General features: G+C 38.5%; 2 protein-coding genes across 5 annotated transcripts; both read left to right on the top strand.

The window, feature by feature from the left end:
- Window positions 1-301: 301 nt before the first annotated feature.
- On the top strand, window positions 302-20713 carry LOC136692725 (alpha-tectorin-like). 4 transcript variants are annotated; one of them, XM_066666347.1, is made up of 22 exons: window positions 314-921; window positions 1057-1106; window positions 2401-2454; window positions 2642-2668; window positions 2873-3003; window positions 3420-3675; window positions 3783-3881; window positions 4022-4151; window positions 6395-6545; window positions 11774-11831; window positions 12967-13020; window positions 13869-13993; window positions 14646-14873; window positions 14949-15047; window positions 15161-15278; window positions 15589-15719; window positions 17708-17974; window positions 18048-18149; window positions 18250-18367; window positions 19617-19690; window positions 20116-20223; window positions 20545-20713. In XM_066666347.1, exons 11-18 carry the CDS (start codon window positions 12981-12983, stop codon window positions 18081-18083), a joined length of 1044 nt encoding a protein of 347 aa, XP_066522444.1. In that variant the 5' UTR covers window positions 314-921; window positions 1057-1106; window positions 2401-2454; window positions 2642-2668; window positions 2873-3003; window positions 3420-3675; window positions 3783-3881; window positions 4022-4151; window positions 6395-6545; window positions 11774-11831; window positions 12967-12980; the 3' UTR covers window positions 18084-18149; window positions 18250-18367; window positions 19617-19690; window positions 20116-20223; window positions 20545-20713. The 4 variants fall into 4 exon arrangements, with proteins under 4 accessions (XP_066522447.1, XP_066522444.1, XP_066522443.1 ...); XM_066666346.1 differs by lacking the exon at window positions 6395-6545; XM_066666349.1 differs by lacking the exon at window positions 6395-6545 and having other exon boundaries at window positions 317-921; window positions 14684-14873.
- LOC136691398 (pancreatic secretory granule membrane major glycoprotein GP2-like) lies at window positions 18852-24672 on the top strand. Its single transcript, XM_066663959.1, has 7 exons — window positions 18852-18977; window positions 19744-19807; window positions 20545-20723; window positions 20828-20991; window positions 21192-21461; window positions 22535-22697; window positions 23410-24672. The coding sequence occupies exons 1-7, from the start codon at window positions 18852-18854 to the stop codon at window positions 23518-23520; spliced, it is 1077 nt and encodes a 358-aa protein (XP_066520056.1). The 3' UTR covers window positions 23521-24672.
- Window positions 24673-24838: the final 166 nt, after the last annotated feature.

Raw genomic sequence — 24838 nt, 5'->3', positions numbered from 1 at the left:
CCCGAGCTGCGAGCCTGTGAAAATACTTGAGACACGCCTCCTCTGCCTCTGGCCGTGTCTAACTGGTGGATTCACTTGTCCGTCATCTGCATCTCTAATGTAAGTGGTGAATTTGTGCGTCCATCAGTGTTTTTGTTTGAAACTGACCAATGGACTATCAAGAAATCACGATGGACTCACCCATCCCTTCAGTTACCCTCCATGTCTTATTCAGTCAACGTCGGAGATATGACTTGAGAAGGTTTACATGACCTGAATTTGGTGCGCTGCGATTGGAAAACAGCGACGAGGACAACAGAGCATCAGAAACAGAGGGGATTTATGCACACGACGAAGGGGAAAACAAAGTTATAGCTGGTTATAGCTTTTACACAGTGAAGCCTATAGTTAATGTTTCATTTTGTCAGAGTTGAATGAATATTTTTTTCCTTAGAGTGAGAGATTAAGTTTTTCAATGTTAGAGACAGATTATCTCTTCATACAATGCTCTAGGTCACATGGGCATCTCTTAATGAGTGAGCTGAGATTGTTTGCAACCTTTTGATACAAAACATGTAGGCAATATAATTATAATCCATGTGCTTTAAAGGTGAATTTTTCATGGATGTAACCCACATACTCAGCATACCCACACTGCTCATCCCACAAATGTTCATCCCACAAATGTTCATCCCACATGTTCCTTACAATCGTGGCACCATTTTAAGAGGGAAATTAACAGGCTTTCCAACGGTATAAGATTTAAGATTTGCCAGGAAGCATTGTTACAACAAAGAAATAATCTACCTAACACAAATTTCCTTACTTTTTGTGCTATGTTGATTTATTATCCAGAAAATCTGTGCCTCCAGCTAAACTACTAGAGTGAAACAAAGAAAAGAAACAGGACTAACTTCATATTTATATTCAAGATTGATTCAGGTAGAAGCTTGGCTGTTTTAATCAAAACTGAAAGTATTTTTATCCATGATTAACAGGTTCCTCTTGGTAAATACCTGCATACATTTGCTATTGTATCAGAGTGTATATAACCCAAAATGATGCCCTTCTCATCAGGTGGCCTGTAGATAGCTGCTCTACACACAGCACTGGTAACCTTTAATCTGGTAAGACATTCAATTAATCTGTTTTTCATTAAACTCAATAAAAAATAAATGGACTTAATTTGTAGATATATCTTAGTGAAAAATAAAGATGGTCTGTGGAAAATATCAATAAATAAGTTTAAATTCAAACCCTCATTTAGAAAAGTACTATTTTGTTAGGATTTTTTAACATTTTTCACAAATTCAAATTCATCAACACTGCGTATGAACAGACTTTTTTAGAAAGTGAGTTTTTTGGCAAGTACCAAATGTTTACAAATTGGGAGGACATTTACATTTCCTTATTATTAACACATTATTATCATCATCCACACAAATGAATGGCCACCATGTAACTAAATATAAGAAAATCAATTTTTTTTTTATTAATGGGTAAAAGTTATTTTTCACTGATAAAATTAGCTTTTTCTGAGCAGTGTAATTCATTTGCTGAAAAATAAATGAATAAATAAATGTTTGAATAACATCAAGTAAAATCATTCCAATAGGTGGGATATTCTGTGTGTGGATGCGTAGGTTTAACCCTTTCCACATCTCTCCTTGTGACAGTCCCGTATTATTTGAAGTTTCATCTAATACAATTAATCCATATACAATATCTACAAACAAACTTTGTTTTTCACACTAGCTCACAACTGGAGGTTGTGGGTTCAAGTCCTGCTCCGGGTGATTGTCTGTGAGGAGTATGGTGTGTTCTCCTTGTGTTCCACGTGGGTTTTCTCCCACAGTCCAAAAACGTTGGTAGGTGGATTGGTGACTCAAAAGTGAGTGTGTGTGTTGCCCTGTGAAGGACTGGTGCCCCCTCCAGGGTGTGTTCCCGCCTTGCGCCCAATGATTCCAGGTAGGCTCTGGACCCACCGCGACCCTGAACTAGATAAGGGTTACAGATAATGAATGAATGAATGAATTATGCTTCTTTAGAATGTTGATAATTTTAAACATTAAAAAAAAAAATCTTACATTAATATTTGAGTCAAATGCCCATTAGTTAATGGATGTCTGAATACCAGGCTGCCTTAGGAAGACAGCTGTTTGCTGAGTGAAATTTTCTCTGATTATTTAAATTTATTCTTTTAATACTTAGTTCATACCTTTTAATGGACTTTTAGCTACTATTAATTTAAGTGGAATCCTGCCAGATAACACCTTCAGCATCTTTCTGTCGTTACACACACTTTACACACTTTCACGAGCAGGTGAAAATTTCAATGAATCCGGATGTTTATCGTTGATATGTAAGTCTCTCTCTCTCTCTCTCTCTCTCTATCTCTCTCTTCCTTTTCCTGTGTTGTAGGTTCTCTTTTCAGAATGGATTTTCCACTTCCGCTGGTCGTTCTGCTCTGTTTGAGTGAGTCCATGTGCTGACCTTTACTAAATAGAGGGGTTAAAAGTCATGTGAAGTTATACATTCAGTTTTATTATATTTATATACTGCTTTTCTTTTTTAATATCGGAGATGGTGCAGAAGTGACTCAAAACATTACAACACAATTGTTCTCTCTCTCTCTCTCTCTCTCTCTCTCTCTCTCCCTCAGGTGGAGTGGAAAAGACACAAGGACAAGGTCAGCTAGCTAACATTCCCCTTTCCTTCAGTTACATCATTGTGAGCTCTTAATTTAAGGAATGTACTGAGAATGTCTTCTGTTAGAAAATGCTACACTGAAGAAAGACCTTGAGAGAAAACTTGCCAAACTTAAAAAAAACATTATTAGCAGAGGTCTCTGAAGTTGTGTGTTTGATCATAACTTTTAACAATTTTCTTCCAGCGCTGCCTGCACCACTCCTTCAGTTTGGGCCTGGTGTTGTTCACTCTGCTGTTATTGGGGATGGAAATTGGCAAGGGATCCCACTTCAGCAGAATTTCTCCTACTTTGAAAGACAGTACAGTCAACTTTATGTAAGCGACAGAACAGAATGTTGTTTCAGGTTTATTTGGATAAATAATAAGAGCAAAACAGTAAATATTGAGCTATTTTTTTATATGTTGACTTTATTCCTGTTTCAGAATAAAACATTTTACAATGAAGATTTTACTGCTGACATTCAGCCCCAGTCAGTTACTTTATAAAGTGCTGTAATTTTGTTTTGACTTTTTTTAACTGCCAGTACATATGTCAAAAGTCTATAAATCTCATTTCAAATTAACCTGGGATGTGAGGACAATGGGAAATCAAGGCTGAGTAGGATAGAATTCAGATTAAAAAAGCACACACTTCCTTGTTGTTTGTGGGTCCCGGGGTCACAGCCTCATGAATGATACACAGTCATAGTGTTGAAGGTAAACTCTGAATTCTTCCTCTGCTTCTTCCTCAGCTCAGTGTGGATGGTTTCCTGTCTTTTACACCCCTCACATTCGATGGCTACAGCCCAATTTCAAACATAGACATCATTGCTCCACTGTGGACTGACCTCGACATGTACACCAGAGGAGACATCTCCTATGAGCAAGCCACAAACGGTCCTCTTCTACAGACAGTTACAGACCAAATGGACTCGGTTTACCCTGGATTCACTGCTTCGTGGGTCTTTGTCAGCACTTGGTGGAACATGGAATTTGAACCTGACACGGGTAAGTGTCCATCACAGCCACAGCCATATCATTTCAGTTACTGCTTGAAAGCTGAACTATTTCCGATGACCTCTCTCTCTCTCTCTCTCTCTCTCTCTCTCTTTAAGGCCACAACTTTCCAACTGGTCTTAGTCTCTGATAATCAAGGCCACAGTTGTGTCCTGATTATTTATGGGACCATTCCTAATGATCCAGAACCCTGGTTGGTGAGTAGAGGAAATTATTGCGTTTCTTTACATTTTCTTTTTAATTTTCATGACATTTCAAGATATAGCGCACAGTACAGTAGTATTTTTACTGTGTACTGATTTACTATGTTAATTTTCTTTAAATTATATTTTTCTAGGCTGGCTTACAGACACAGGACAACAATCAAAAGTTCACCATTCACGTCTCCAGCATCACTAACCTTCCTTTGAGCTCCAATGTTGGAATACCTGGTCAATTGATTTTCCAAGTTGCCGGTTCACCTCTGGGTACGTTTACTTTCACACTGTCTCCAAACTGATTTTATGATTAAAGGCTCCACACCATTGATATGGATACTAAGAGTGTTTAATCAGTGCATCCAGAAAACTAAGAGTCCGTTACTTTAAAATCAAATGTATAAGCCTAGGTATAAAGCAATGGACATTTTGAGTTCCAGCTAATTTTATTTAGAAATTCACTGGGACAGGGTTTATGGATGGCTCTTTACTAGGGCTGCTCCCGAATATTAAGAAATTGGTTCGTTGGGTATGAATTTGGTTTATATATGTATATATACACATACAAACCGAATTCCAAAAAGTTGGGACACTAAACAAATTGTGAATGAAAACTGAATGCAATGATGTGGAGATGCCAACATCTAATATTTTATTCAGAATAGAACACAAATCACAGATGAAACTGAATGTATCATTTTAAGGGAAAAATATGTTGTTTCAAAATTTCATGGCGTCAAATCCCAAAAAAGTTGGGACAAGGCCATTTTTTACCACTGTGTGTTATCCCCCCTTCTTCTTACAACACTCCACAGACGTCTGGGGACAGAGGAGACCAGTTTCTCAAGTTTAGAAATAGGAATGCTCTCCCATTCATGTCTACAGTATAACAACTTGGGTTATCCTTGTCCTCTCTTGTCTGGATGACATGGCGTCCAGTGTTCCATAATGATTTGAAGTTTCCATAAAACTTCAAATCGTGACTCATCTGACCACAGAACAGTCTTCCATTTTGCCACACTCCATTTTAAAAGACCCCTGCCCCAGTGCAAACGTCTGAGCTTGTGGAGCTTGCTTAGAAATGGTTTCCTCTTTGCACTGTAGAGTTTCAGCTGGCAACGGCGGATGGCACAGTGGATTGTGTTCACTGACAATGCTTTCTGGAAATATTCCTGAGCCCATTCTGTTATTTCCTTGACAGTGGCATTCCTGTTTGAGGTGCAGTGACATTTAAGGGCCCGGAGATCAAGAGCTTCCAGTAGATTTTTACAGCTTTGACCCTTACGTACAGCAATTGTTCCAGATTCTCTGAATCTTTTGATGATGTTATGCACAGTTGATGATGATAACTTAAAAGTCATGATGTCCAATACCCAATCATGATGTCAATTGACCTAATTAGTGTTAATTGGTCTTCCAGCTGTTCGTTATATGCTCAATTTTCTTTTTCCAGTTTTTTACACTGAAATTTTGAATCAACATATTTTTCCTTTAAAATGTTACATTTACTCAGATTAAACTTTTGATCTGTCATCTATGTTCTATTACGAATAAAATATTGACCTTTGCCATCTCCACATCATTGCACTCAGTTTTTATTCACAATTTGTTTAGTGTCCCAACTTTTTTGGAATCTGGTTTGTATATGTTAGTGTGTGTATATACAGGGATTGGACAATGAAACTGAAACACCTGGTTTTAGACCACAAGAATTCATTAGTATGGTGTAGAGCTTCCTTTTGCGGCCAATACAGCGTCAATTCGTCTTGGAAATCCTGCACAGTGGTCAGAGGGATTTTAAGCCATTCTTCTTGCAGCGTAGTGGCCAGGTCACTATGTGATGCTGGTGGAGGAAAACGTTTCCTGACTCGCTCCACCAAAACACCCCAAAGTGGCTCAATAATATTTAGATCTGGTGACTGTGCAGGCCATGGGAGATGTTCAACTTCACTTTCATGTTCATCAAACCGCCTTCAGGATGCAATGTTTGAACAACTGGATGCACATGGTCCTCCAGAATGGTTCGGTAAACCTTGGCAGTGACGCGCCCATCTAGCACAAGTATTGGGCCAAGGGAATGCCATGATATGGCATCCCAAACCATCACTGATCCACCCCCATGCTTCACTCTGGGCATGCAACAGTTTGGGTGGTACACTTCTATGAGGCTTCTCCATACCGTAACTCTCCCGGATGTGGGGAAAACAGTAAAGGTGGACTCATCAGAGAACAATACATGTTTCACATTGTCCACAGCCCAAGATTTGCGCTCCTTGCACCATTGAAACCAATGTTTGTCATTGGCACGAGTGACCAAAGGTTTGGCTATAGCAGCCCCGCCATGTATATTGACCTTGTGGAGATCTCGACGGACAGTTCTGGTGGAAACAGGAGAGCTGAGGTGCACATTTAATTCTGCCGTGATTTGTGCAGCCATGGTTTTATGTTTTTTGGATACAATCAGGGTTAGCACCCGAACATCCCTTTCAGACAGCTTCCTCTTGCGTCCACAGTTAATCCTGTTGGATGTGTTTCGTCCTTCTTGGTGGTATGCTGACATTATCCTGGATACCGTGGCTCTTGATACATCACAAAGACTTGCTGTCTTGGTCACAGATGTGCCAGCAAGACGTGCACCAACAATTTGTCCTCTTTTGAACTCTGGTATGTCACCCACAATGTTGTGTGCATTGCAATATTTTGAGCAAAACTGTGCTCTTACCCTATACTAACTGAACTTTCACACTCTGCTCTTTTGGATCCAACTTTTGTTTTTTTTCAATGGGAAGAGTGTCATGTGACACATCAAACTTATTGGGAATTTCACAAGAAGGTGTGGTTTTAACATAACTTTATCATGAGTTATTTACAAGTTTCTGACCACTTATAAAATGTGTTCAAAGTGCTGCCCATTGTGTTGGATTATCAATGAAACCCTCTTCTCCCACTCTTCACACACTGATACCAACACTGCACGAGAAATGCTAGCACAGGCTTCCACTATCCGTAGTTTCAGGTGCTGCACAGCTCGTATATTCACAGCATAGACAATTGCATTCAGATGACCAAAAAGAGGAAACTGTTAATCTAGAAATGCTCGGACCTGACACCCATAATGTGGTGCTGCACCATCTTGCTGGAAAACGTGTGCCAGCTTCAGTGCTTAAAGAGGGAAACACATCATCACGTAGCAATTTCGCATATCCAGTGGCCTTGAGGTATTCATTGATGAAGAATGGCCCATTATCTTTGTACCCCATATACCACACCATACCATCAGTTTCTTTTGTTCCAACACTCTTGGAGGGACCTATCCAATGTGGGTTAGTGTCAGACCAATACCAGTGGTTTTGTTTGTTAACTTCACCATCCACATAGAAGTTTGCCTCATCATTGAACAAAATCTTCTGTGTAAACTGAGTGTCCTGTTCCGATTATTGTTTTGGCCATTCTGCAAATTCAGTGCGCCGATCTGGGTCATCTTCGTTGAGATGCTCCAGCAGCTGGAGTTTGTAAGGGTGCCATTTGTGAGTAGCTAATATCTGCCGAAGGGATCGACCGATGCCACTCTCCAGTGACATGCAGTGAGTGCTACGCTGTGGGCTCTTGCTGAATCAAGCTAGTACAGCCACTGATGTTTCTACATTAGTGACAGTTTTCATGCGTCCCCATTTTGGCAAATCCAACACTGAATCAGTTTCACGAAACTTGGCAAGCAGTTTGCTAACTTGCATTGAAATCTGCTGCAATGACTCGGTTACTGTTCACCAGACATCAACACAATTTCTATCCGCTCCTCATGTGAAAACCTCTGCGACATTTCAATGGCTGTAAACAAAGAGAAACTTGTAAATAACTCATGAAAGAATAAAGTTACGTTAAAACCAAGCACACCCTCACCTCAGCCGCCACTTCAGCTTCTTCCTTTGCTTCATTTATTGCATTCTCAAATGGAACCGTTAACTCTGAAAATAAACAGATATCTTATTTTATAGAGTAGACCACCATGTCTGGCCTGTAGTTAACACAATGCAATCTGGGACCTGTAGCTATTTTCCTACATCCACCAGCAATTTCCAATCTTGTTCTTCACTCCATCTACCAATATTTGTAGCCTGCGCACTTTCTTGAAAACATTCCCCCTCACGCAAAAAGCTAACTATTTTATTACTACAGCTACTCATCAATGAATTAACCTCTAGCCGTTTGCTGTCCAACAAACATGCTAAAACCCATAGCTAATACCATAGCTAAAACCCATAGCTCCTGCTTTTGTGATTGGCGTTGCTGCTTTTACAACTGCATCTTTCGGTCCTGACAATATCATGTCACAACTCACATTTGCACATTTAAATTCCTCAACTAAACTTGTGAGTGGTAATTCCTGTACCCCTCTCCCATACCATGCCACGCTACATAAACACTGACACCCCTAGCAACTTCCTTATGGCCTTGTTAATAACTCTTTCCATCTTCTCTACGTTGGCAGTAAGCCAAACTGCAGACACCACAATTTCAACTTCCCTGCTAAACACGATCCATCAATGCTATTAATAGCCTTAACTTATGTATCATTTAGCGCTGCACTAAATACTCTTCACTGGTCTCTCCAGTACTGTAGGGATCATTTCTCCTTCCATCAAAACATTTGTGCACAAGTTTTCTTTTGACAATCGATAGACCTCTAGACTTTCTTGGTTTAACTTTTAGCCTAGTCAACCTTAGATTATCATTTAACTTCTCCAGTAACCACTGTGTGCCAGGCACATTAGTCATTGTGGTGGAGAAAACAAGTACAAAGATTTCAATTCTTAATACAACAGAGCATTTGCAATCAGAAAGTAGGTTATTAACCTTAAGGGGGTCAACACACAATAGCACAGAGCATTATGTGAATGCAGACAAAGATGTTTTCACAGAGTTTATAATGGCAATTTATATGTCATAAGCATAAGATAATCACACTAAATTTCTGCAAGCTTAGTTTCCTTAGAGACATCCCAGTTTGATAAACAAGATGAAGGACAAAATGTTTTGTTCTGATAAAGCACTGACCTCAAAACTGACCTGACATATTCTTTTTCTGAGTTCTGTTGATGGTTAGAAATGAATATAGATACAAAATAAGCAGACAGTGTCTTTCAATAGAGCCATATAAAAATTTCCATTACAGTTGTTAGCATTGAAATATCATCCATGTAAGTCCTAACTGGGGGGGAGCTGAATACTAACCCACTTAGAGGCCCTAATTAATTTCTAATTGCTGCCATGATATAACAAATACCCCTGAACTAAAATAAAACTGAATATCCTCAAAGCAGGCTTTAATCAGTCCAGTAACCTTATCTGGTACCTGGAAGTATTCTAAAGTTTTCTAGCTTTGCTTTAGCTAAATCTAGGAAAACAACATTAAGTATCTACCCTCTTTCTTAGCTTCTGAATCTGATGCCAGATCATGCTGCTATGTTCCAAACATCCTGCAAAACCAGAAACACCTGCCTTTTTTGTTTCCTTTCAAATAAGCAGCCTTTGCATGACGCACCACATCTTGAACCTCAATCCATTTTGGACTAACCTCCATTTGCTGCTCAATTTCACCTAATGGTAGAATATCCTATGGCAACTCTACCTCCTTTGGCTCATCTTTAACTGTATACACACAACTGAAATCCTTGTATAATTCCCTAGGTCCAGTTTTTAAACTCCCAGATTTCTCCTTACCAAATAAAGTCTTCACAAAATTAAATCCTTTTTTTCCTCCTTTTCTTCAAGTTTTCTGCACATCTCAACACCGCCAGCCTACCCTTAAGCTTTCTGTAGAACCTTAATACCCTCTCTTTCCTCTTCCCCTACTCGCCTCCAATCCTTTCTAAGAGCCCTTAACTCCTGAATTAGTTTATCTATTTCTACTTGCCATCTTGGTCTTCCCTTTTGCTTTATCTTTTTTTGCAATTTCTTCTCTGCTGACCAGACCAGTCAATATACCATTCATCATCATTAATACACTTCCACCGTACTTAAGGTAATGCAGCTGGTCAATTTACCTTTATTCCCTGTGTGTATATATATATATATACACAACCTAATCACCCAGTGAGAAAAAAGAAAAATGTTTTGGCAAAATGTTTCAAAACACTTTCAGACCTTAAAAGCCATACATTAGTGAGATATTCATAAGGGCCATTACATAACCAAACATAAAGATCAGTATGCTAGGTATGCGTGAGAGAGAAAAGTCGCTCAGCTTCACAAAGATCCAGGGTCCTCCTTAAAACTAGAAAATTTTAGCATATCAATCCAGTTCTATTATCACTTCCCAAAAACCTATGTTCCTAGGTGCTGTTATTTAGTGACATACTGTGAACATTTATGAAGTTTCTTTAGAGCTCTGAACTGGGTAGTCATGGGTGTTGTCTACACACTGGGGTTTACAGCTTTATGATATTTTAATTAGTTTTTCTTCTATTTTGCTATGAATCTGATGTGACACTGTATTTTTCTACTGACTACTTTCTATTGACTACTTTGGTGCAACAAAGTAATACATATGAGCTATAGACAACATCTTGAAAGCATCCAAACGTTACTATAAGACGTTTAAAAAACATTTACTGTCATCTCTATAATATGCTGCTGAACTGTGGAAAACAAGGGTGTGGTTGTGAACTGGCATGTGTTCTGATCTCTCCCCATTAGAGAATGTGGTGCAGATGGAAAGAAAAGTGTTGTAGCACATGCAGAATGTGGCTTGGCATTGTTTTACTGAACTAACAATGCATGTCTCAAAAATGGATATCATTTTAATGGTGGCCTATGTCTCCCTATAAGCTCAATATACACATCCAAATCAGTGGTACTTTCACAAATTACATCCCATGATGGCTGTACACTTTTGCATCTCTTTTTGCTTACAATTTGGATTGTCCCCTTCATCTCCAGCACAGAAAACTCAATATCTGTTTTTTCTTGTACTATGCTGAAACTTGAACTAGACAACATCATGTTTCCACTGTTATTCTGACCATCAGAGATACACTTGAGCCCAGACATCTCTGCAGGTTTTCTGCAAAGAATTAATATTTGGATTTCTCCTTGCATAATAGTTCAGGGTTTTTTTGTTTTTTTGTTTGTTTGTTGTTTTTTTTCCTTTTGATGCAGACTTTGTTCATTAATTAGCATTGTGGCCTAATATGCAGTGCAGTCTGAGGGCTTGAAGGTCACGCATTCAACAGTGTTTTCCAGCCTTGCCTTGGGTAGTGAATGCAGGCTTGAATTAGATGTTCCTTATAAACCAGTAAGTCTGTGCAGAGGTGCCAGCAGGAATGTATTTCATATTATGCACAACAACCATCCCACACAAGCTGTCTGTAAAGTTCCAATGTATGCACATAAAACTTCTCAGTGAGTGTGTGTGAGCAAGCCAGAGACTGAATCAGGTCTTTTTGCATATCACCAAACAACAACACCATAAATCAGTGATTAATCTAGCACATGCATTTCAAAGACCAGAAAACAAGCCTGAAAAAAATAGCAATCATCAGCACTGCAGAAATGGCACTATGTCCGCCCTTGATTTCATTCAAGTGCTATAATTGAATTACACTCCGCAACTGTAGGGGGACCCAGGGGCTGAAAGAAATTCAAAACTAAATCTGGAATGAAACTAAACTGGTGCCTGTGTTTCATGGTCATGTGCCTCTCATTCTGAGTCATAGAGTTTTCTTTCTTTAACTGAAGCCAAGAATAAAACCTCAACAATTGAGGAAGTGATTTCTATTTTAGTTATAGAGAAAGCATTGTGTTGCCCCTATTCACATGTTTGTCTTGATTAACCATTGTCTTGATATATTCTCAAAGCCTATATAACCCTACTCGTATTCTCTTATCATCAGGCAGCCTGCAGGTAGCTGCTCTGCACACAGCACCGATAATCTGGTAATCAATAACCTGGTAAGACTTTCAATTAACTTTCAAGTTTAGCTCATTGATGGGCATTTCAAAATCATTTAAATTTCTAGTTGTCAAAAAGCATGAGAAGTCTTTAGGAAATATTTGAATAAATCATGTCATACGTTTTACTTATTTGTGGAACTTTATTTCTATTAAATATATTTATATGTCATATATATTTAACATAAAATACATATGGTTGAATGCAAAACAGAACTTGACTGGAGTTATTTTAGAGAATTTGTTTTATTCTACTGAGAGATCTTTTCAATATTTTCAGTAAATAATGCTGCCAATGGAGTAAGACAATTAAAAAAAAATTCCATAATTGCATTATCATTATTTCATTTGACAATAATTTATGAACAATATTTCATTTGATCATACAACAACATATTCATGAATATTTATATGACATTTATAGATGAACATGTGCAATGTGTCTTTGTTCTTAATATAAATGTTAGGATATATATTTTTTTCTTGAATTACTTAATATAATAGCTTTATAAATAAATAAATATTGAAGAACAGCTGAATAATTTTGTCTCACTTGTGGCTGTATGAGGAACTATATTTTTCACATCAAGTTTTACATGAATGATGGTGGATGCATTTATGCTCAATGGTGAGACGAAAGCCTCTTTTCAAGTCTCTGCACTGTGCTTGAAAAAACGTCCTGTGTGCACGATACACCATGATCCACAGATGCGTGGAACTTTTGCATGGGGTGTGTGATGCAGTTTTAGACACGCAGATCCTTAAGATTTTTGTGACGTATCCAATACAAACCAAGTGTTACTGATGACAAATGATTTGAACTTCTGAATATTAGTGTACATTTCAAATATTACATATGATCTGAAATATCTTGGAGTCAAGCCATTATTAAAACAAACAGCAGGTTACCATTAGCTCATGCCATGTGTGTGTGTTTTCAAAGGTGTGTGATTAAAACCTGTTTACATACATTGTTGAGACTTACGGTCCACAAGATCTGAAGCAAATGCTACATTTTAGGTGGAAATATATTTTTTGGTTAGGGTTAAGGTTACAGTGATATTAGACTTAGGGTTAATGCATAAAAACTGTGTGTGCAGCATAAGTCTTATTTTCCATCTGTTTCCTGCTGTAGATTCTCTTCCCAGAATGGAGCTTCCACTGTGTTTGATCGTTCTGCTCTGTATGAGTAAGTCCATGCACTGACCATTAGAACAGGAGGTTAAAGGTCGTTTATATCTTCAGTTTTGCATATTCCTTTATCTTCTATCCAGGATTAGATGGATTTAAAAAGCTAAGACAATGTGCATCTTCTTAAACCACTTTTCAACAATCAATGATAGTTTAGGATGCTCTAGAAACATGAACAAATATTTTTGCAGCTATATACTTTGTAAAAAAGATCTACATAAGGACTGAGACAAGTCAAACTCATTATGTCTATATACTCATGAATGAGATTACACACAATACGAAATAAGAATCTGTTACCTTCCTCCGGGTGTTCTGGTTTCTTCCCACAGTCTGAAAACACACGTTGGTAGGTGGACTGGCGACTCAAAAGTGCCCATGTGTGTGAGTGTGTTCCTGCCTTACACCCAGTGACTTTAAGTAGGCTCTGGACACACAGCGAGTGTGGATAGGCGGGTGCAGACAATGAATGAATGAATAAATTAATGAATCTGTTACCATAAACCTAAGTCAATGAGTCAATGAATTTGTCATAGGATATTTAGATTTTTATCATTCCCACTGGCCAAAAGATTCAAAAATATTTTTACTATTACAGCCTCAAAAGACAAATAGACACCAAGGACACAGCTATTAATAATAATAATAATATTAAAGTTTCTGTTTCCTTTCATTGTTTAAACCAAACAGCTTAAGTACAGTATAAAACATTTTGAGCTCCAACACATTTTGTTTTGACTTTAGCTGTACCCATATTTACGAAGGGCACTCAACATACACTTGCTCTGTTATTAACAGCAGCTCAGAAAGAATAATGACTTTTCCCGGTTATCTACTTTCTTCCAGCTCCAGCGTTTCTGTTTCCTGTTCTGTCTTCTGCTGTTAACATTGATAATTATGATAGAAACTTCCAAAAGATCAAACTCACCCAGCCATTCTCCTACTTCGGAAGGTCCTTTTCCCAATTATATGTAAGTAAAACGAGCGGAGAATTTAAGATGTATCCTGTAACAGTAATTTTCTGTACTGTTCAGAGACTAAGTCAGGGCAGGGCAAGTCAGGGCTGAGGGAAAGAAACTCAAGAGACTATCACAGCACTTATAAAAATGACTTACTGCATTCTACGCTTCCACTTACAGGGGAAAAAATTAAACATTCAAAGATAATGTAAACTAATGCAGGAATCTTCCCCCAGGACTCTTACTGATATAGCATAGGGTCATTTTCACACGAGTCATGTGAGGATAAAAAAATGGCACCAGGATATCTCTTGCTTAGCAGCATTTGTGTCAAAATGTTTAATTTACAGCATATTATAGGTACAACAATTTAAAGGTACAACAGTGGTGTTGAAGTCCAGTTGTGTTCCTTAAAGGTTTATTTCATTCTCTTCTAAAGAAGGAGAGGTGAATATTTGTAAACTTTCCTTACAGAACTGTGTGCAATAAAATATATTACATAATATATGTCCCTGAGATTAAATGGGGCATATGAAATAAACGCAATTTTAAAATCTACAATTATTAGAAAACAACAGTGTAACTGGTACAACTATGTTCCCTAACTACAGGTACTGATATGAAATTATATATATGATGGATTCCTGTCTTTTGATTATAATAGCACCCTTTTCTCTACTACCCAAATGGCTCCTTACCAAGTGTAAACCTCATCGCTGTACTGTGGACTGACACTGACACTTACACCAGAGAAAACGTTACCTTTGAGCAATTTTCCAGCGGCCCCATTCTGGAAGAGATCACAGATGCAATAAATCGGATATATAACGTGACCAGCTTCTCTACTTCCTGGGTGTTTGTGGGCTCTTGGCCTAATAAGGAATATAAAAGGGTAAGTTCCAGTCCGTTGAACTGAGTCACCGCTGCTTACAAAACAACAACGTCTGACATCGTTCTTCTCTTGTAGTCTGTGTCTTTCCGAGTGATCTTGAGCTCTGGTGAAGACGGCAGCTCTTACGCCCTGCTGATATATTTCAACTTGCCTAGTGATCCAGATCCCTGGCTGGTGAGAAGAGCATGTTTTTATTTATTATATGAAGCCTCACAATATTACAAGAGGATTTATCCAAGTTATAGCATTTGTTCAGTTGTTTGATTTATTTGAATGGTTACTTTCAGGCGGGGTATCAGGCAGCAGACAACAGGCATCAGTACATCCTACATTTCTCCAATATCTCAGACCTTATTTCGAACTCCAATCAAGAATTTCCTGGGCTCTGGGCTTTCAAAGTTAACGGTACAGTGTCCAGTGTATCTGCAAATTATTATTGTTTTTATATTTAAGCTGATGAGCAAACTTTGAATATACTGTGTAAATGTTCTTGTTTATAAACAATTACAATCTTTTATTGCTGGACATCACAATATTGGTGTGTTATATCCTGAACCCTCAATCTGTGTATTAACTTGACATATAATACTAGACAAAGTGTACAGCACTAGTTTTATGGGTTGATTTTCAATACAAATTTTCATTAAATCATCCAATATTAGAGTGCTATTAAGTATAGTGCTAAAAGAATGATGACATGCTGGTGGTCTTCCAGATCAATATGAGCTGTTCTTTCCGGTTCTACCTACTGCTGTCCAGAATGCTGTTACTGTTGATGCAACTTATGTTCAGATCCAGCTTCAGCATCCTTTCTCCTACACTGGAAGAGACTGCACGACACTTTATGTAAGTAAAGTAAATCAAACCTTTATGAATCTAAGGAGCCTGTAAAAGTACAGGGTGGGCCATTTATATGGATACGCCATAATAAAATGGGAATGGTTGGTGATATTAACTTCAGTTACTAACTTTAGTATATGGGAGGGGGGAAACTTTTCAAGATGGGTGGTGACCATTTTGAAGTCGGCTATTTTGGATCCAACTTTTGTTTTTTTCAATGGGAAAAGGGTCATGTGACACATCAAACTTATTGGGAATTTCACAAGAAGGTGTGGTTTTAACGTAACTTTATTCTTTTATGAGTTATTTACAAGTTTCTGAACACTTATAAAATGTGTTCAAAGTGCTGCCCATTGTGTTGGATTATCAATGAAACCCTCTTCTCCCACTCTTCACACACTGATAGCAACACTGCAGGAGAAATGCTAGCACAGGCTTCCAGTATCCATAGTTTCAGGTGCTGCACATCTCGTGTCTTCACAGCATAGACAGTTGCCTTCAGATGACCCCAAAGATAAAAGTCTAAGGGTCAGATCGGGAGACCTTGGGGGCCTTTCAACTGGCCCACGACGATGACCAATCCACTTTCCAGGAAACTGTTCATCTAGGAATGCTCGGACCTGACACTCTCAATTGTGGTGGTGCACCATCTAGCTGGAAAAACTCAGGGAACATGCCAGCTTCTGTGCATAAAGAAGAAAACACATTGTCATGTAGCAGTTTTGCATATCCAATGGCCTTGAGGTTTCCATTGATGAAGAATGGCCCGACTATCTTTTTACCCCATATACAACACCATACCAACAATTTTTTTTTAGTCTTGGAGGGTTCAATCCAATGTGGGTTAGTGTCAGACCAATAGCGGTGGTTTTGTTTGTTAACTTCACCATCCACATAGAAGTTTGCCTCATCACTGAACAAAATCTTCTGTGTAAACGGAGGGTCCTGTTCCACTTTTTGTTTTGTCCATTCTGCAAATTCAGTGCGCCGATCTGGGTCGTCTTCGTTGAGATGCTGCAGCAACTGGAGATTGTAAGGGTGCCATTTGTGAGTAGCTAACATCCGCAGAAGGGATGTTAGGCCGCCATGGTCACCACCTATCTTGTAAAGTTTTACCCCTGCCATATACTAATGTGCCACAAACAGGAAGTTAATATCACCAACCATTCCTATTTTATTAAGGTGTATCCATATAAATGGCCCACCCTGTAGATTAAGTATGTACTTATAAAGAGGTGCCACGGTGGCACAGCAGGTAGTGTGCCTGTCCCACAGCTCCAGGGACCTGGAGGTTGTGGGTTCTAGTTCCGTTCCGGGTGACTGTCTGTGAGGAGTTTGGTGTTTTCTCCAGGTGCTGCTGTTACCTCCCAAAAACACAAGATGGTCCAAAAACACAAGATGGTAGATGGATTGGTGACTTGAAAGTGTCCATGAGTGACTGAAGCCCCCTCCAGGGCTCCGGACCCACCCTGACCCTGAATTGGATAAGCAAATCCAACCTTACAGACATTGAGTGTATTTAAAAAGACCACATCTTATTATTCTTACACATCTGAGAATTTCAGAATAAGTACAGCACCTCACAGCACAAACAGATAAGTTAAAAAAGATTTAAAAAAATAAATAAATATAGATTTCTACTTTTAATTTTTTGTATATATTTTCTTCTATGTTTTAGTCTGATCAAGATAATAAACACCAGCATGCAAAACCTTTACTCTGAAATCCCTAAATAAATGATTAAAGGTTGTTTGCACAGTTTATCATTTTACTGACAGACCTGCTTGTCTTTTTAACAGTGTGTTTGGTGCAGACTTTATGCTAAACAAATTAACAAACATTTTTGTATTTTAATGACAGTGGCAATAAACTATGAACATAATAATTACAGATCACTTCAAAAAGGAAATGTGTCTGTGGTTTCTGAGTTTTTAATCTCATACTGTTCTTACAAGAACTAAGATTTGATTTGTTTTTAATTATTTTGCTCTCAGCTCAATATGGATGGATTCTTGTCCTTTCAACTCATCCCTGACAATGACAGCTACTCTCTATCAGTCCCAGGAGATATCATCGCTGGTATATGGACTGACATTAACACTTACACAAGAAAAAACATCTCCTATGAGCAAGCCACTAGCGGACCTCTTATAGATCAAGCTACAGATGCAGTTCGGCAGAGTTTTCCTGGAGCAGACTTCACCGCAGGCTGGGTCTTTGTTGCCACTTGGCAGAATGTGAAGTTTGAGCCTGATGCGGGGGTAAGTGCACATCCACACATTTCATTCTCTACAGCCACGTGTTCAGTGTGTGATATCTTTCTTCTTCTTGAAGGGAGCGACTTTCCAGATTGTCTTGATCTCGGATTGAGACAGCGACGTATCTTTTGTCCTGTTCAACTATGGTGACATTCCTGATAACCCTCAACCCTGGACAGTGAGATGAATCAATAGAATGTTTTTTAATATTATCAAATGGGAAATACATTTAGCAATACGTATTAAGTTCTTTACATTTCTGAAAATTATTATTTTAGGCTGGCTATCGGAATTTGGACAACACCCAACACTTCACCATTACACTCTCCAGTTCTGCTAACCTGAACACAAGTACTAATGTTGGCATACCGGGTCGTTGGGCTTTCCGTGTTGATGGTACAAACTGTAGTAAAATTACATTTACTTATTTATTTAAATATGTAGAATTTTTTAACTATGTTTAAAATGTGATGATATATTACTATGGAGTCAAAAAAGAGTCAAAAAGATTGAGTTTGTAAAACGATACTCACAAATGTAACAGACTTTGTAACTGCGTTTGAGCAACTACAGACACGTAAAACTAAAACCCACAAATGATTTGAATGCACAAATTTAAAACAACAACAACAACAATAATAATTTAAATTCCCGTTCCGTTTCCGTTCCTGATTTTTGGAACTTTGGTTCTTTCCAGATCTTTTCAGAGGCGTCCTGCTGACCTTGTAAACAGCGGAAAAACGTAACCAAGAGCTCGGAGCTTCAAATACAGCGTTATTGCCCATTGGAGCTTGTCATTTACAACGTTTCATATAGATAAATGATAGGAAAAAAACAGGAACACGCCCCATTTTATGTGTTTCTGGTGCAGTTTGGCGCGATGCCATGCGCGTTGGTCAGAGCCGCTGCTCTTGGTTACGTTTCTCCGCTGTCCGTAGAAACGCCGTGGTTCACTGGAAACAACCAAGGTTCCAAGAATCAGGAGTTCAAATCAGTGTTCCGATTGGTTAAACAAACCTCGTGATGTGATTGGTCCAGCTAAAGCTTTCCTATTGGTCCATCAATTGGCCGTCAAAACAGGGTCTTAAATCCGCAACTCCAAAAAGATATTCGCACATGCAGCAGAGAAGGCGAATGTGTGGATTTTTTCCACCTCGTTCAAAAGCTCTCACTGTCACATTTGGAACCTTAAAAAGGTTTGCTCTTGCACATTTTATGCCGTTTGAGAAGGTACAGATTCACACATTCACGACATTTGATTTACATTTAATTTACAAATGCAAATCTTTTTTACACATTTGTGAATTTAAATTAATATTATTGTTGTTCGCCTTGCGCTCAATGATTCCAGGTAGGCTCTGGATCCACCGCGACCCTGAACTGGATAAGCGGTTACAGATAATGAATGAATGAATATTGTTGTTGTTTGAAATTTGTGCATTCCAATACATTTGTGGATTTTAGTTTTACGTGTCTGTAGTTGCTCAAATGCAGTTACAAAATCTGTTACATTTGTGAGTATTGTTTTACAAACTCAAAATCTTTTTGACTGTTTTTTGAATTCCATAAATTTAATGCTCTGTGAGAATGTAATAGTTTACCCTTGGGACCACTACATCTGAATCAGGACACGATTTTATTTCAGAACTGAAAGGGAAAATCACAAGCAGCATGTCAGTGAAGACAAGAATTTTCTCAGAAATCGATTGCCACAATCAGGTATGCAATATCTCCTGTGGTTCAAAATTTTTTAAATTTGTTGTTCGTTACAGGTTCGAGCAAACAGTAAAAGCTTAGTGCCATCTTCGAACATGATGGATGGGAACACTGGTTCCTGTATAGCATATATAGCATAGTCAGTTCACATGACCACCTTCCCATTGGAAAAACCTGCCCTTGCTCCAATTTGCTCCCCCTCACCCATTACTTGTTGGGTTATTTAGCAGTTATTATGTCATTTTCCCTTTCGTTTCTGAAATAAAATGGTGTCCTGTGACTTTTGACTAATATATATTTTGACTTTTGACCTATATATTGAGACACATTACTGTCTTTGAACAATTCTCATTTTCCTTGAAGTGTCACAGTGTGGTTTAATATCTCTCTCTCTCTCTCTCTCTTTGTCTCTTTCTCTGTCTTTTTAGCCTGTGGGTTTTTAAACTGTTCTACAGATGAGGTGTGTGTGGCGAGGTCTGGAGTTTATGGCTGTGCCTGTGCGGCCAATTACCCAAGGCCCAATTCTGACACTTTTGGTATATTTTTCATTTTTATTTTATTATTTCATTTTTGAATGGTTTTCAGTGTTTTATCACAGTGTCTAGAATATTCAGAGTATTTTAGATAATAGTTAAAAGTGCTTAAGGAGTGTTGGTAAACTCACCCCCCTCATTCAGTATCCCAGGTCAGCAGTGAGTGATGATGAATGTCTGCCTGGTTTATGTCACACTCTGCAGAGACCATTTGACTGACTGAACTGTTCAGGATGATCTTTGTTTTGAAACACTGTTTTAGTGTTGGATTCTAATCGTTTGAACAGAACCCTGGGTCTGACTCCGCTGACTGTTTTCTCTCAGATGCTGTTGAGACGTGTGGAGGAACTAATCTGTCAGTGTCTCTGTCCCGCTGCCAGCTGTTTGAGGCTGGATTTCATGCAGAGTTTCTCCACCTGAATGACCCCAGCTGCACGGGGCAGATACAGGACGACCGAGTGGTGTTCAGTTTTAACAACAATGAATGTGGCACAATTCTGAAGGTACAACAGAGGCTGTCTAAGAAGAGTTAGAATGGTAGTAAATAAAGAGTTTATAGATTTGAATGTGCTCTAATAATCAATAAAATATTTATCTCTGTTTCTAGACTAACTCATCTCACTTCATCTACGAGAACACCGTTCAGGTGTTCTATGGCCAAGGTCCACAGAGTGTGATCAATCGTGACAACAGGCTGAATGTTAATTTATCCTGTGTGTATCCATTCATTCAGACCGTTGACGTGTCCAGGGTCTTCAAAGCCGAAAGGAAGTAACATTATCTGTAACTCATACTAACTTAAACATTTTTTTATGAATTATACAACAAACATGATGGAACTGGCCTGAAACTCACTCAGTAACGTAAGTAAATACTCATGTTTCAGTAGAGTTATCAGTTCTCACATAGATTGCTACACAAGATGGTGCTATTGTCCTTTGCATCAGTGACACTCTGTGTCTTTCTTAATTATTTGTCAATGTTTTTGTTCACAGTGTGGTCAGCAAGAACCTGCCTGGTACCCAGGGTACATACCATATTAGTTTGGTGCCCTACACCGATGCTACATACACCATTCCCTTAGCAGGCAATTCAACTCTGGATGTGAACCAACAGATCTATCTGTCCGTCGATGTGACTGGAGTCGACAGTCAGCAGTTCGTTGCTGTGCTGGACAGCTGCTGGGCCACTCCGTACAACATTCAGTCCTATCCCGTTCGCTGGGATCTGGTCACTAATGAGTAAGAGGAAAAACTTTTGTCAATATCATCACTAACCACTCACCATATCTTACTTTTCCACCCAAAGAACTCTTGAACTGGTTCCATTGTATTCGGGCTTGTCAACATATGTCTTTCTACGAATGAAGCCTAAAGGGAAAGATTTACTTGCTGTGTGGCCAAGTATTCACAAAGACAACCATCTGTGTCATGAATGTAACCATTCACATACTTGCCTATGTGCTACACTTGTAACAGGCAGACCAGAGAATGTGGACTTGGCTCTGACACAGCCTTCAAAACTTTACACAATAGTGATGCTGTTTTTGCCTGCAGTGCTCCCTACTGTTTACGTGTATACTGCACCTTGCATCAAACAGACGCAGGATACACAAGGAAGCCATGATGCGTACGCAAACCTTTCATTAACTGGAAGTACATATTTCTACCCTAATAGAGTTTTACATGGTAAAGCAGCCCACATACAATGAAGCGTTTCCATGCCATAGTACCTCAAAATGGTTCTGGAGGCAGCGCTGCTTTGAGGCAGAACGAATGTAATTGGATTCCAGCCAGAAGGCGGGGAAGAATGTAATTGGTTAGCACACATTGGGTGGAGATTTTGAAGTACCATGTCATAAACAGGTAAATCTCCTCCTAGACCAGGGTTTGTCTTTTCTGAAAGAATGTCTTTTCTGCTAGAATGTCTTTGGAAGAAATGTGTGTGCAATATAATTTTCTGTTACAGCACAATGCTGCAAAACCTCAGCATATTGTTTTGCATGGAAGGTAACATTATTTGCTGCTTCTGAGGAAGCTACAGAATGTAAGTGCTCTGCTGCCTCAAACGTGCAAGAATGTAGTTCTTCAGAATCAGCCATAGAGGCAGAATGGCATTATATTATTCTGCAGCTTCTTCAGAGACAGTAACATTATCTTCCATACAGGCAGACTTAGGAGGAAACTTTTTTTTTCATCTTGCCCTTCAAGGCTTCAGTACGATACACAACTGAACAATACAATAATTTTTAAAGTACAGCTGGCAAAACTATTTTTCTGTGAGGATTTATTTTAACAGCTAAATATTTCACCAGGTGTCCCAACCCTCTGGATGGCACAGTGCAGGTGCTGCAGAACGGTATCTCATTATCCGACTGCTTCTCCTTCAGGATGTTCACCTTCACTAGGATTTCCAGCTCGTTCTACCTGCACTGCGAGGTCCACCTGTGCCTGAGAAATGGAGGACAGTGCGCCCTTGTATGTTCAGATCAAAGTAATTTGTTTCCAAAAGACAACACTCACAAATGACATAGGTTTTTGTTTTCATTCTTTCATTTTCTTTAGGTGAACAGATCCCTACTGATAAAATTAAGATATAAAAGTAGCAGTGCACAAGTTTAATATGTTTGTAAGACACCACTTCCCGACAAGTAAAGGGAGACACAGACACACGCCTTCTCCCTTTAAGCTAATATCTGATTCTTTTCCCTCCACTCAAGACTTTACATTTGCTCTCCCTTTTGGGTGGAAAATAAAGTTAAAAATGAATAAATGTGAGTTTTCTTCTTTAATAAGCAACCTAATATAAACAATCAAAACAAACCATTTGTTCAGTCTTTAAGTTCTAGTTTCTAGGGCTTGTGTCCCCCTTTTTTCCTTATTCCGGGTCTGTCTAGCTCTGTGCTTGGGTTCAAGCCTTACTCTCTGTGTGGTGGCTCATGGAGGCCTGGGTTCAGCTTGCTTCCCGACATTACTATGTGTGACTTGTGTTTTCTTGTAGATGCTGTGTGATTGTGCTCACTTATTTTCACTTATAATGTCAACTAAATATGTAATTTGACCAGAACAGTCTAAATGTAGGTCTGGACAGTTCTTTAGGAGAATGATATACTTGTTATCACAGGTATAGCAGGTATGGTGTAGATGTTCAACAACAAATATTAAAATGTTACTATATTTACTTTCTCAGTCATGCTCTGATAATGATGGTGATGAGGATGATCAATCTTCAGAAAGAAGACAACGACGACACAGGTCTTTGGACTTCCACGACACCACGGCCATCAGCATGAGCTTCTAGCATTCCTCTGCTGAAACTTGCATTTGTCGATATGAAGATGTATTGGGGCCCTTGTATTCCTTCCAATATATATTGCATCTTTAATTACTTAATTACGTAATCTTCGGTAAATAAATGCTACAGTTATTTTTGAATGTTGAGGAAAATAATAAACTTGAATAAACCTTGTGTGTAAATTAATTAATTCATTGTCTGTAACCACCTTTCCAGAAAAAAAAGGTTTTACGACCATTGTTAAATACTACTGTCATGCCCTGTTCCTGTCATGTCTGTTTTCCAGGCCATGTGCTCTTGCACATGGTTCTGTTTGTTATTGTTCATGTCTCCACCTTAGTTCCACCTCCTGTCTGTCTGTCTGACTCACTCACTCCTAGATTTGCTTCTCTTCCCTTTGTTTGTCAGTCTGGTATGTTTGTTTCTTCCTTGTGCTTTCTGTTCAGGTTTATTCTGTTTAGCTTCTTTATCTAGCTCTCTATTAAGCGCTCCATGTATTGTCCTTCTGTCCAAGTCTCTGCCTTTAAGTATCATTTCACGTTGTCCAAGTCTGTCTCTCTTTTGTTATCTTTTGTATAAATAAAAGTCACCTGTTATTTGCAAGTGCATCCGCCCGGTCCTGACAACTACTCTATTTTAGCCAAAAGAAACTTGTTTTTGAGTACTGACTTAATTAGAATCTTTAGAATGTTTTTCCAAGGAAAAAGACAAAAAATAACCAAACATTGTTTTTGCCCAACAAAACAGGCCTAATAGCATTCTGAAGCTGAAATTCTTCTCAACATGGACTGATGCTATGCATTGTCCTTGTGCCTTTGAAGTAGATAAGTATTTATAAATTCTCCAAATGTCTTTAATGTACAACCAAACTGTTCATAAAAAGATTGATCCAATCCAAACCTTAATCATTTAAAATTCCAATATGCATCTCAGCTAATCAAACTGCAGACAGCCATGTGTGAACTGTTTTATTAAAATGTTATTGTCTTGCAGAATATCTGCAATGAATTTCAGTTCAGCAGAAATCAGATTTGCCAACATTCTATTTTGAATAGTGTTTTAATGAGGGTAAGAATGAGAAAGATGTTCATTGATTTTGGAAAATGTAGTCTTTGAATGGATATTGCAATAAAAAATAAAGTTTTGTTCACATATGTCTTGAGATAAAGGTTTGACACATGAATATAAGAATGTAACCCGTGTATGGCGAGCGCAAAGAAAAACAACGCAGCAATAAATGAGTATAAAGAAAACACCAGTTTACTTAGTTACGGGAAGATAGAAGTATTATCCAAATACATATAGATAGAAGTAAAAGACAAAA

The sequence above is a fragment of the Hoplias malabaricus genome, chromosome 3 (genome assembly GCF_029633855.1).
Source record: "Hoplias malabaricus isolate fHopMal1 chromosome 3, fHopMal1.hap1, whole genome shotgun sequence".
In the NCBI taxonomy this organism is placed as follows: Eukaryota; Metazoa; Chordata; class Actinopteri; order Characiformes; family Erythrinidae; genus Hoplias; species Hoplias malabaricus.
This window is presented reverse-complemented; position numbering and strand designations above follow the sequence as displayed.

Excerpts from the sequence above, each read along its gene's own strand:
- LOC136692725 (XM_066666346.1), top strand. The coding sequence starts at position 12,981 with ATGGAGCTTCCACTGTGTTTGATCGTTCTGCTCTGTATGA. Across the intron at positions 15,279-15,588 it reads CTGGGCTTTCAAAGTTAACG|ATCAATATGAGCTGTTCTTT; the intron begins GTACAGTGTCCA and ends GTGGTCTTCCAG. Across the intron at positions 17,975-18,047 it reads AGTTTGAGCCTGATGCGGGG|GGAGCGACTTTCCAGATTGT; the intron begins GTAAGTGCACAT and ends TTCTTCTTGAAG.
- LOC136691398 (XM_066663959.1), top strand. The coding sequence starts at position 18,852 with ATGCCATGCGCGTTGGTCAGAGCCGCTGCTCTTGGTTACGTTTCTCCG. Across the intron at positions 18,978-19,743 it reads TCAAATCAGTGTTCCGATTG|GTTCGAGCAAACAGTAAAAG; the intron begins GTTAAACAAACC and ends TGTTCGTTACAG. Across the intron at positions 22,698-23,409 it reads ATGGAGGACAGTGCGCCCTT|TCATGCTCTGATAATGATGG; the intron begins GTATGTTCAGAT and ends TTACTTTCTCAG.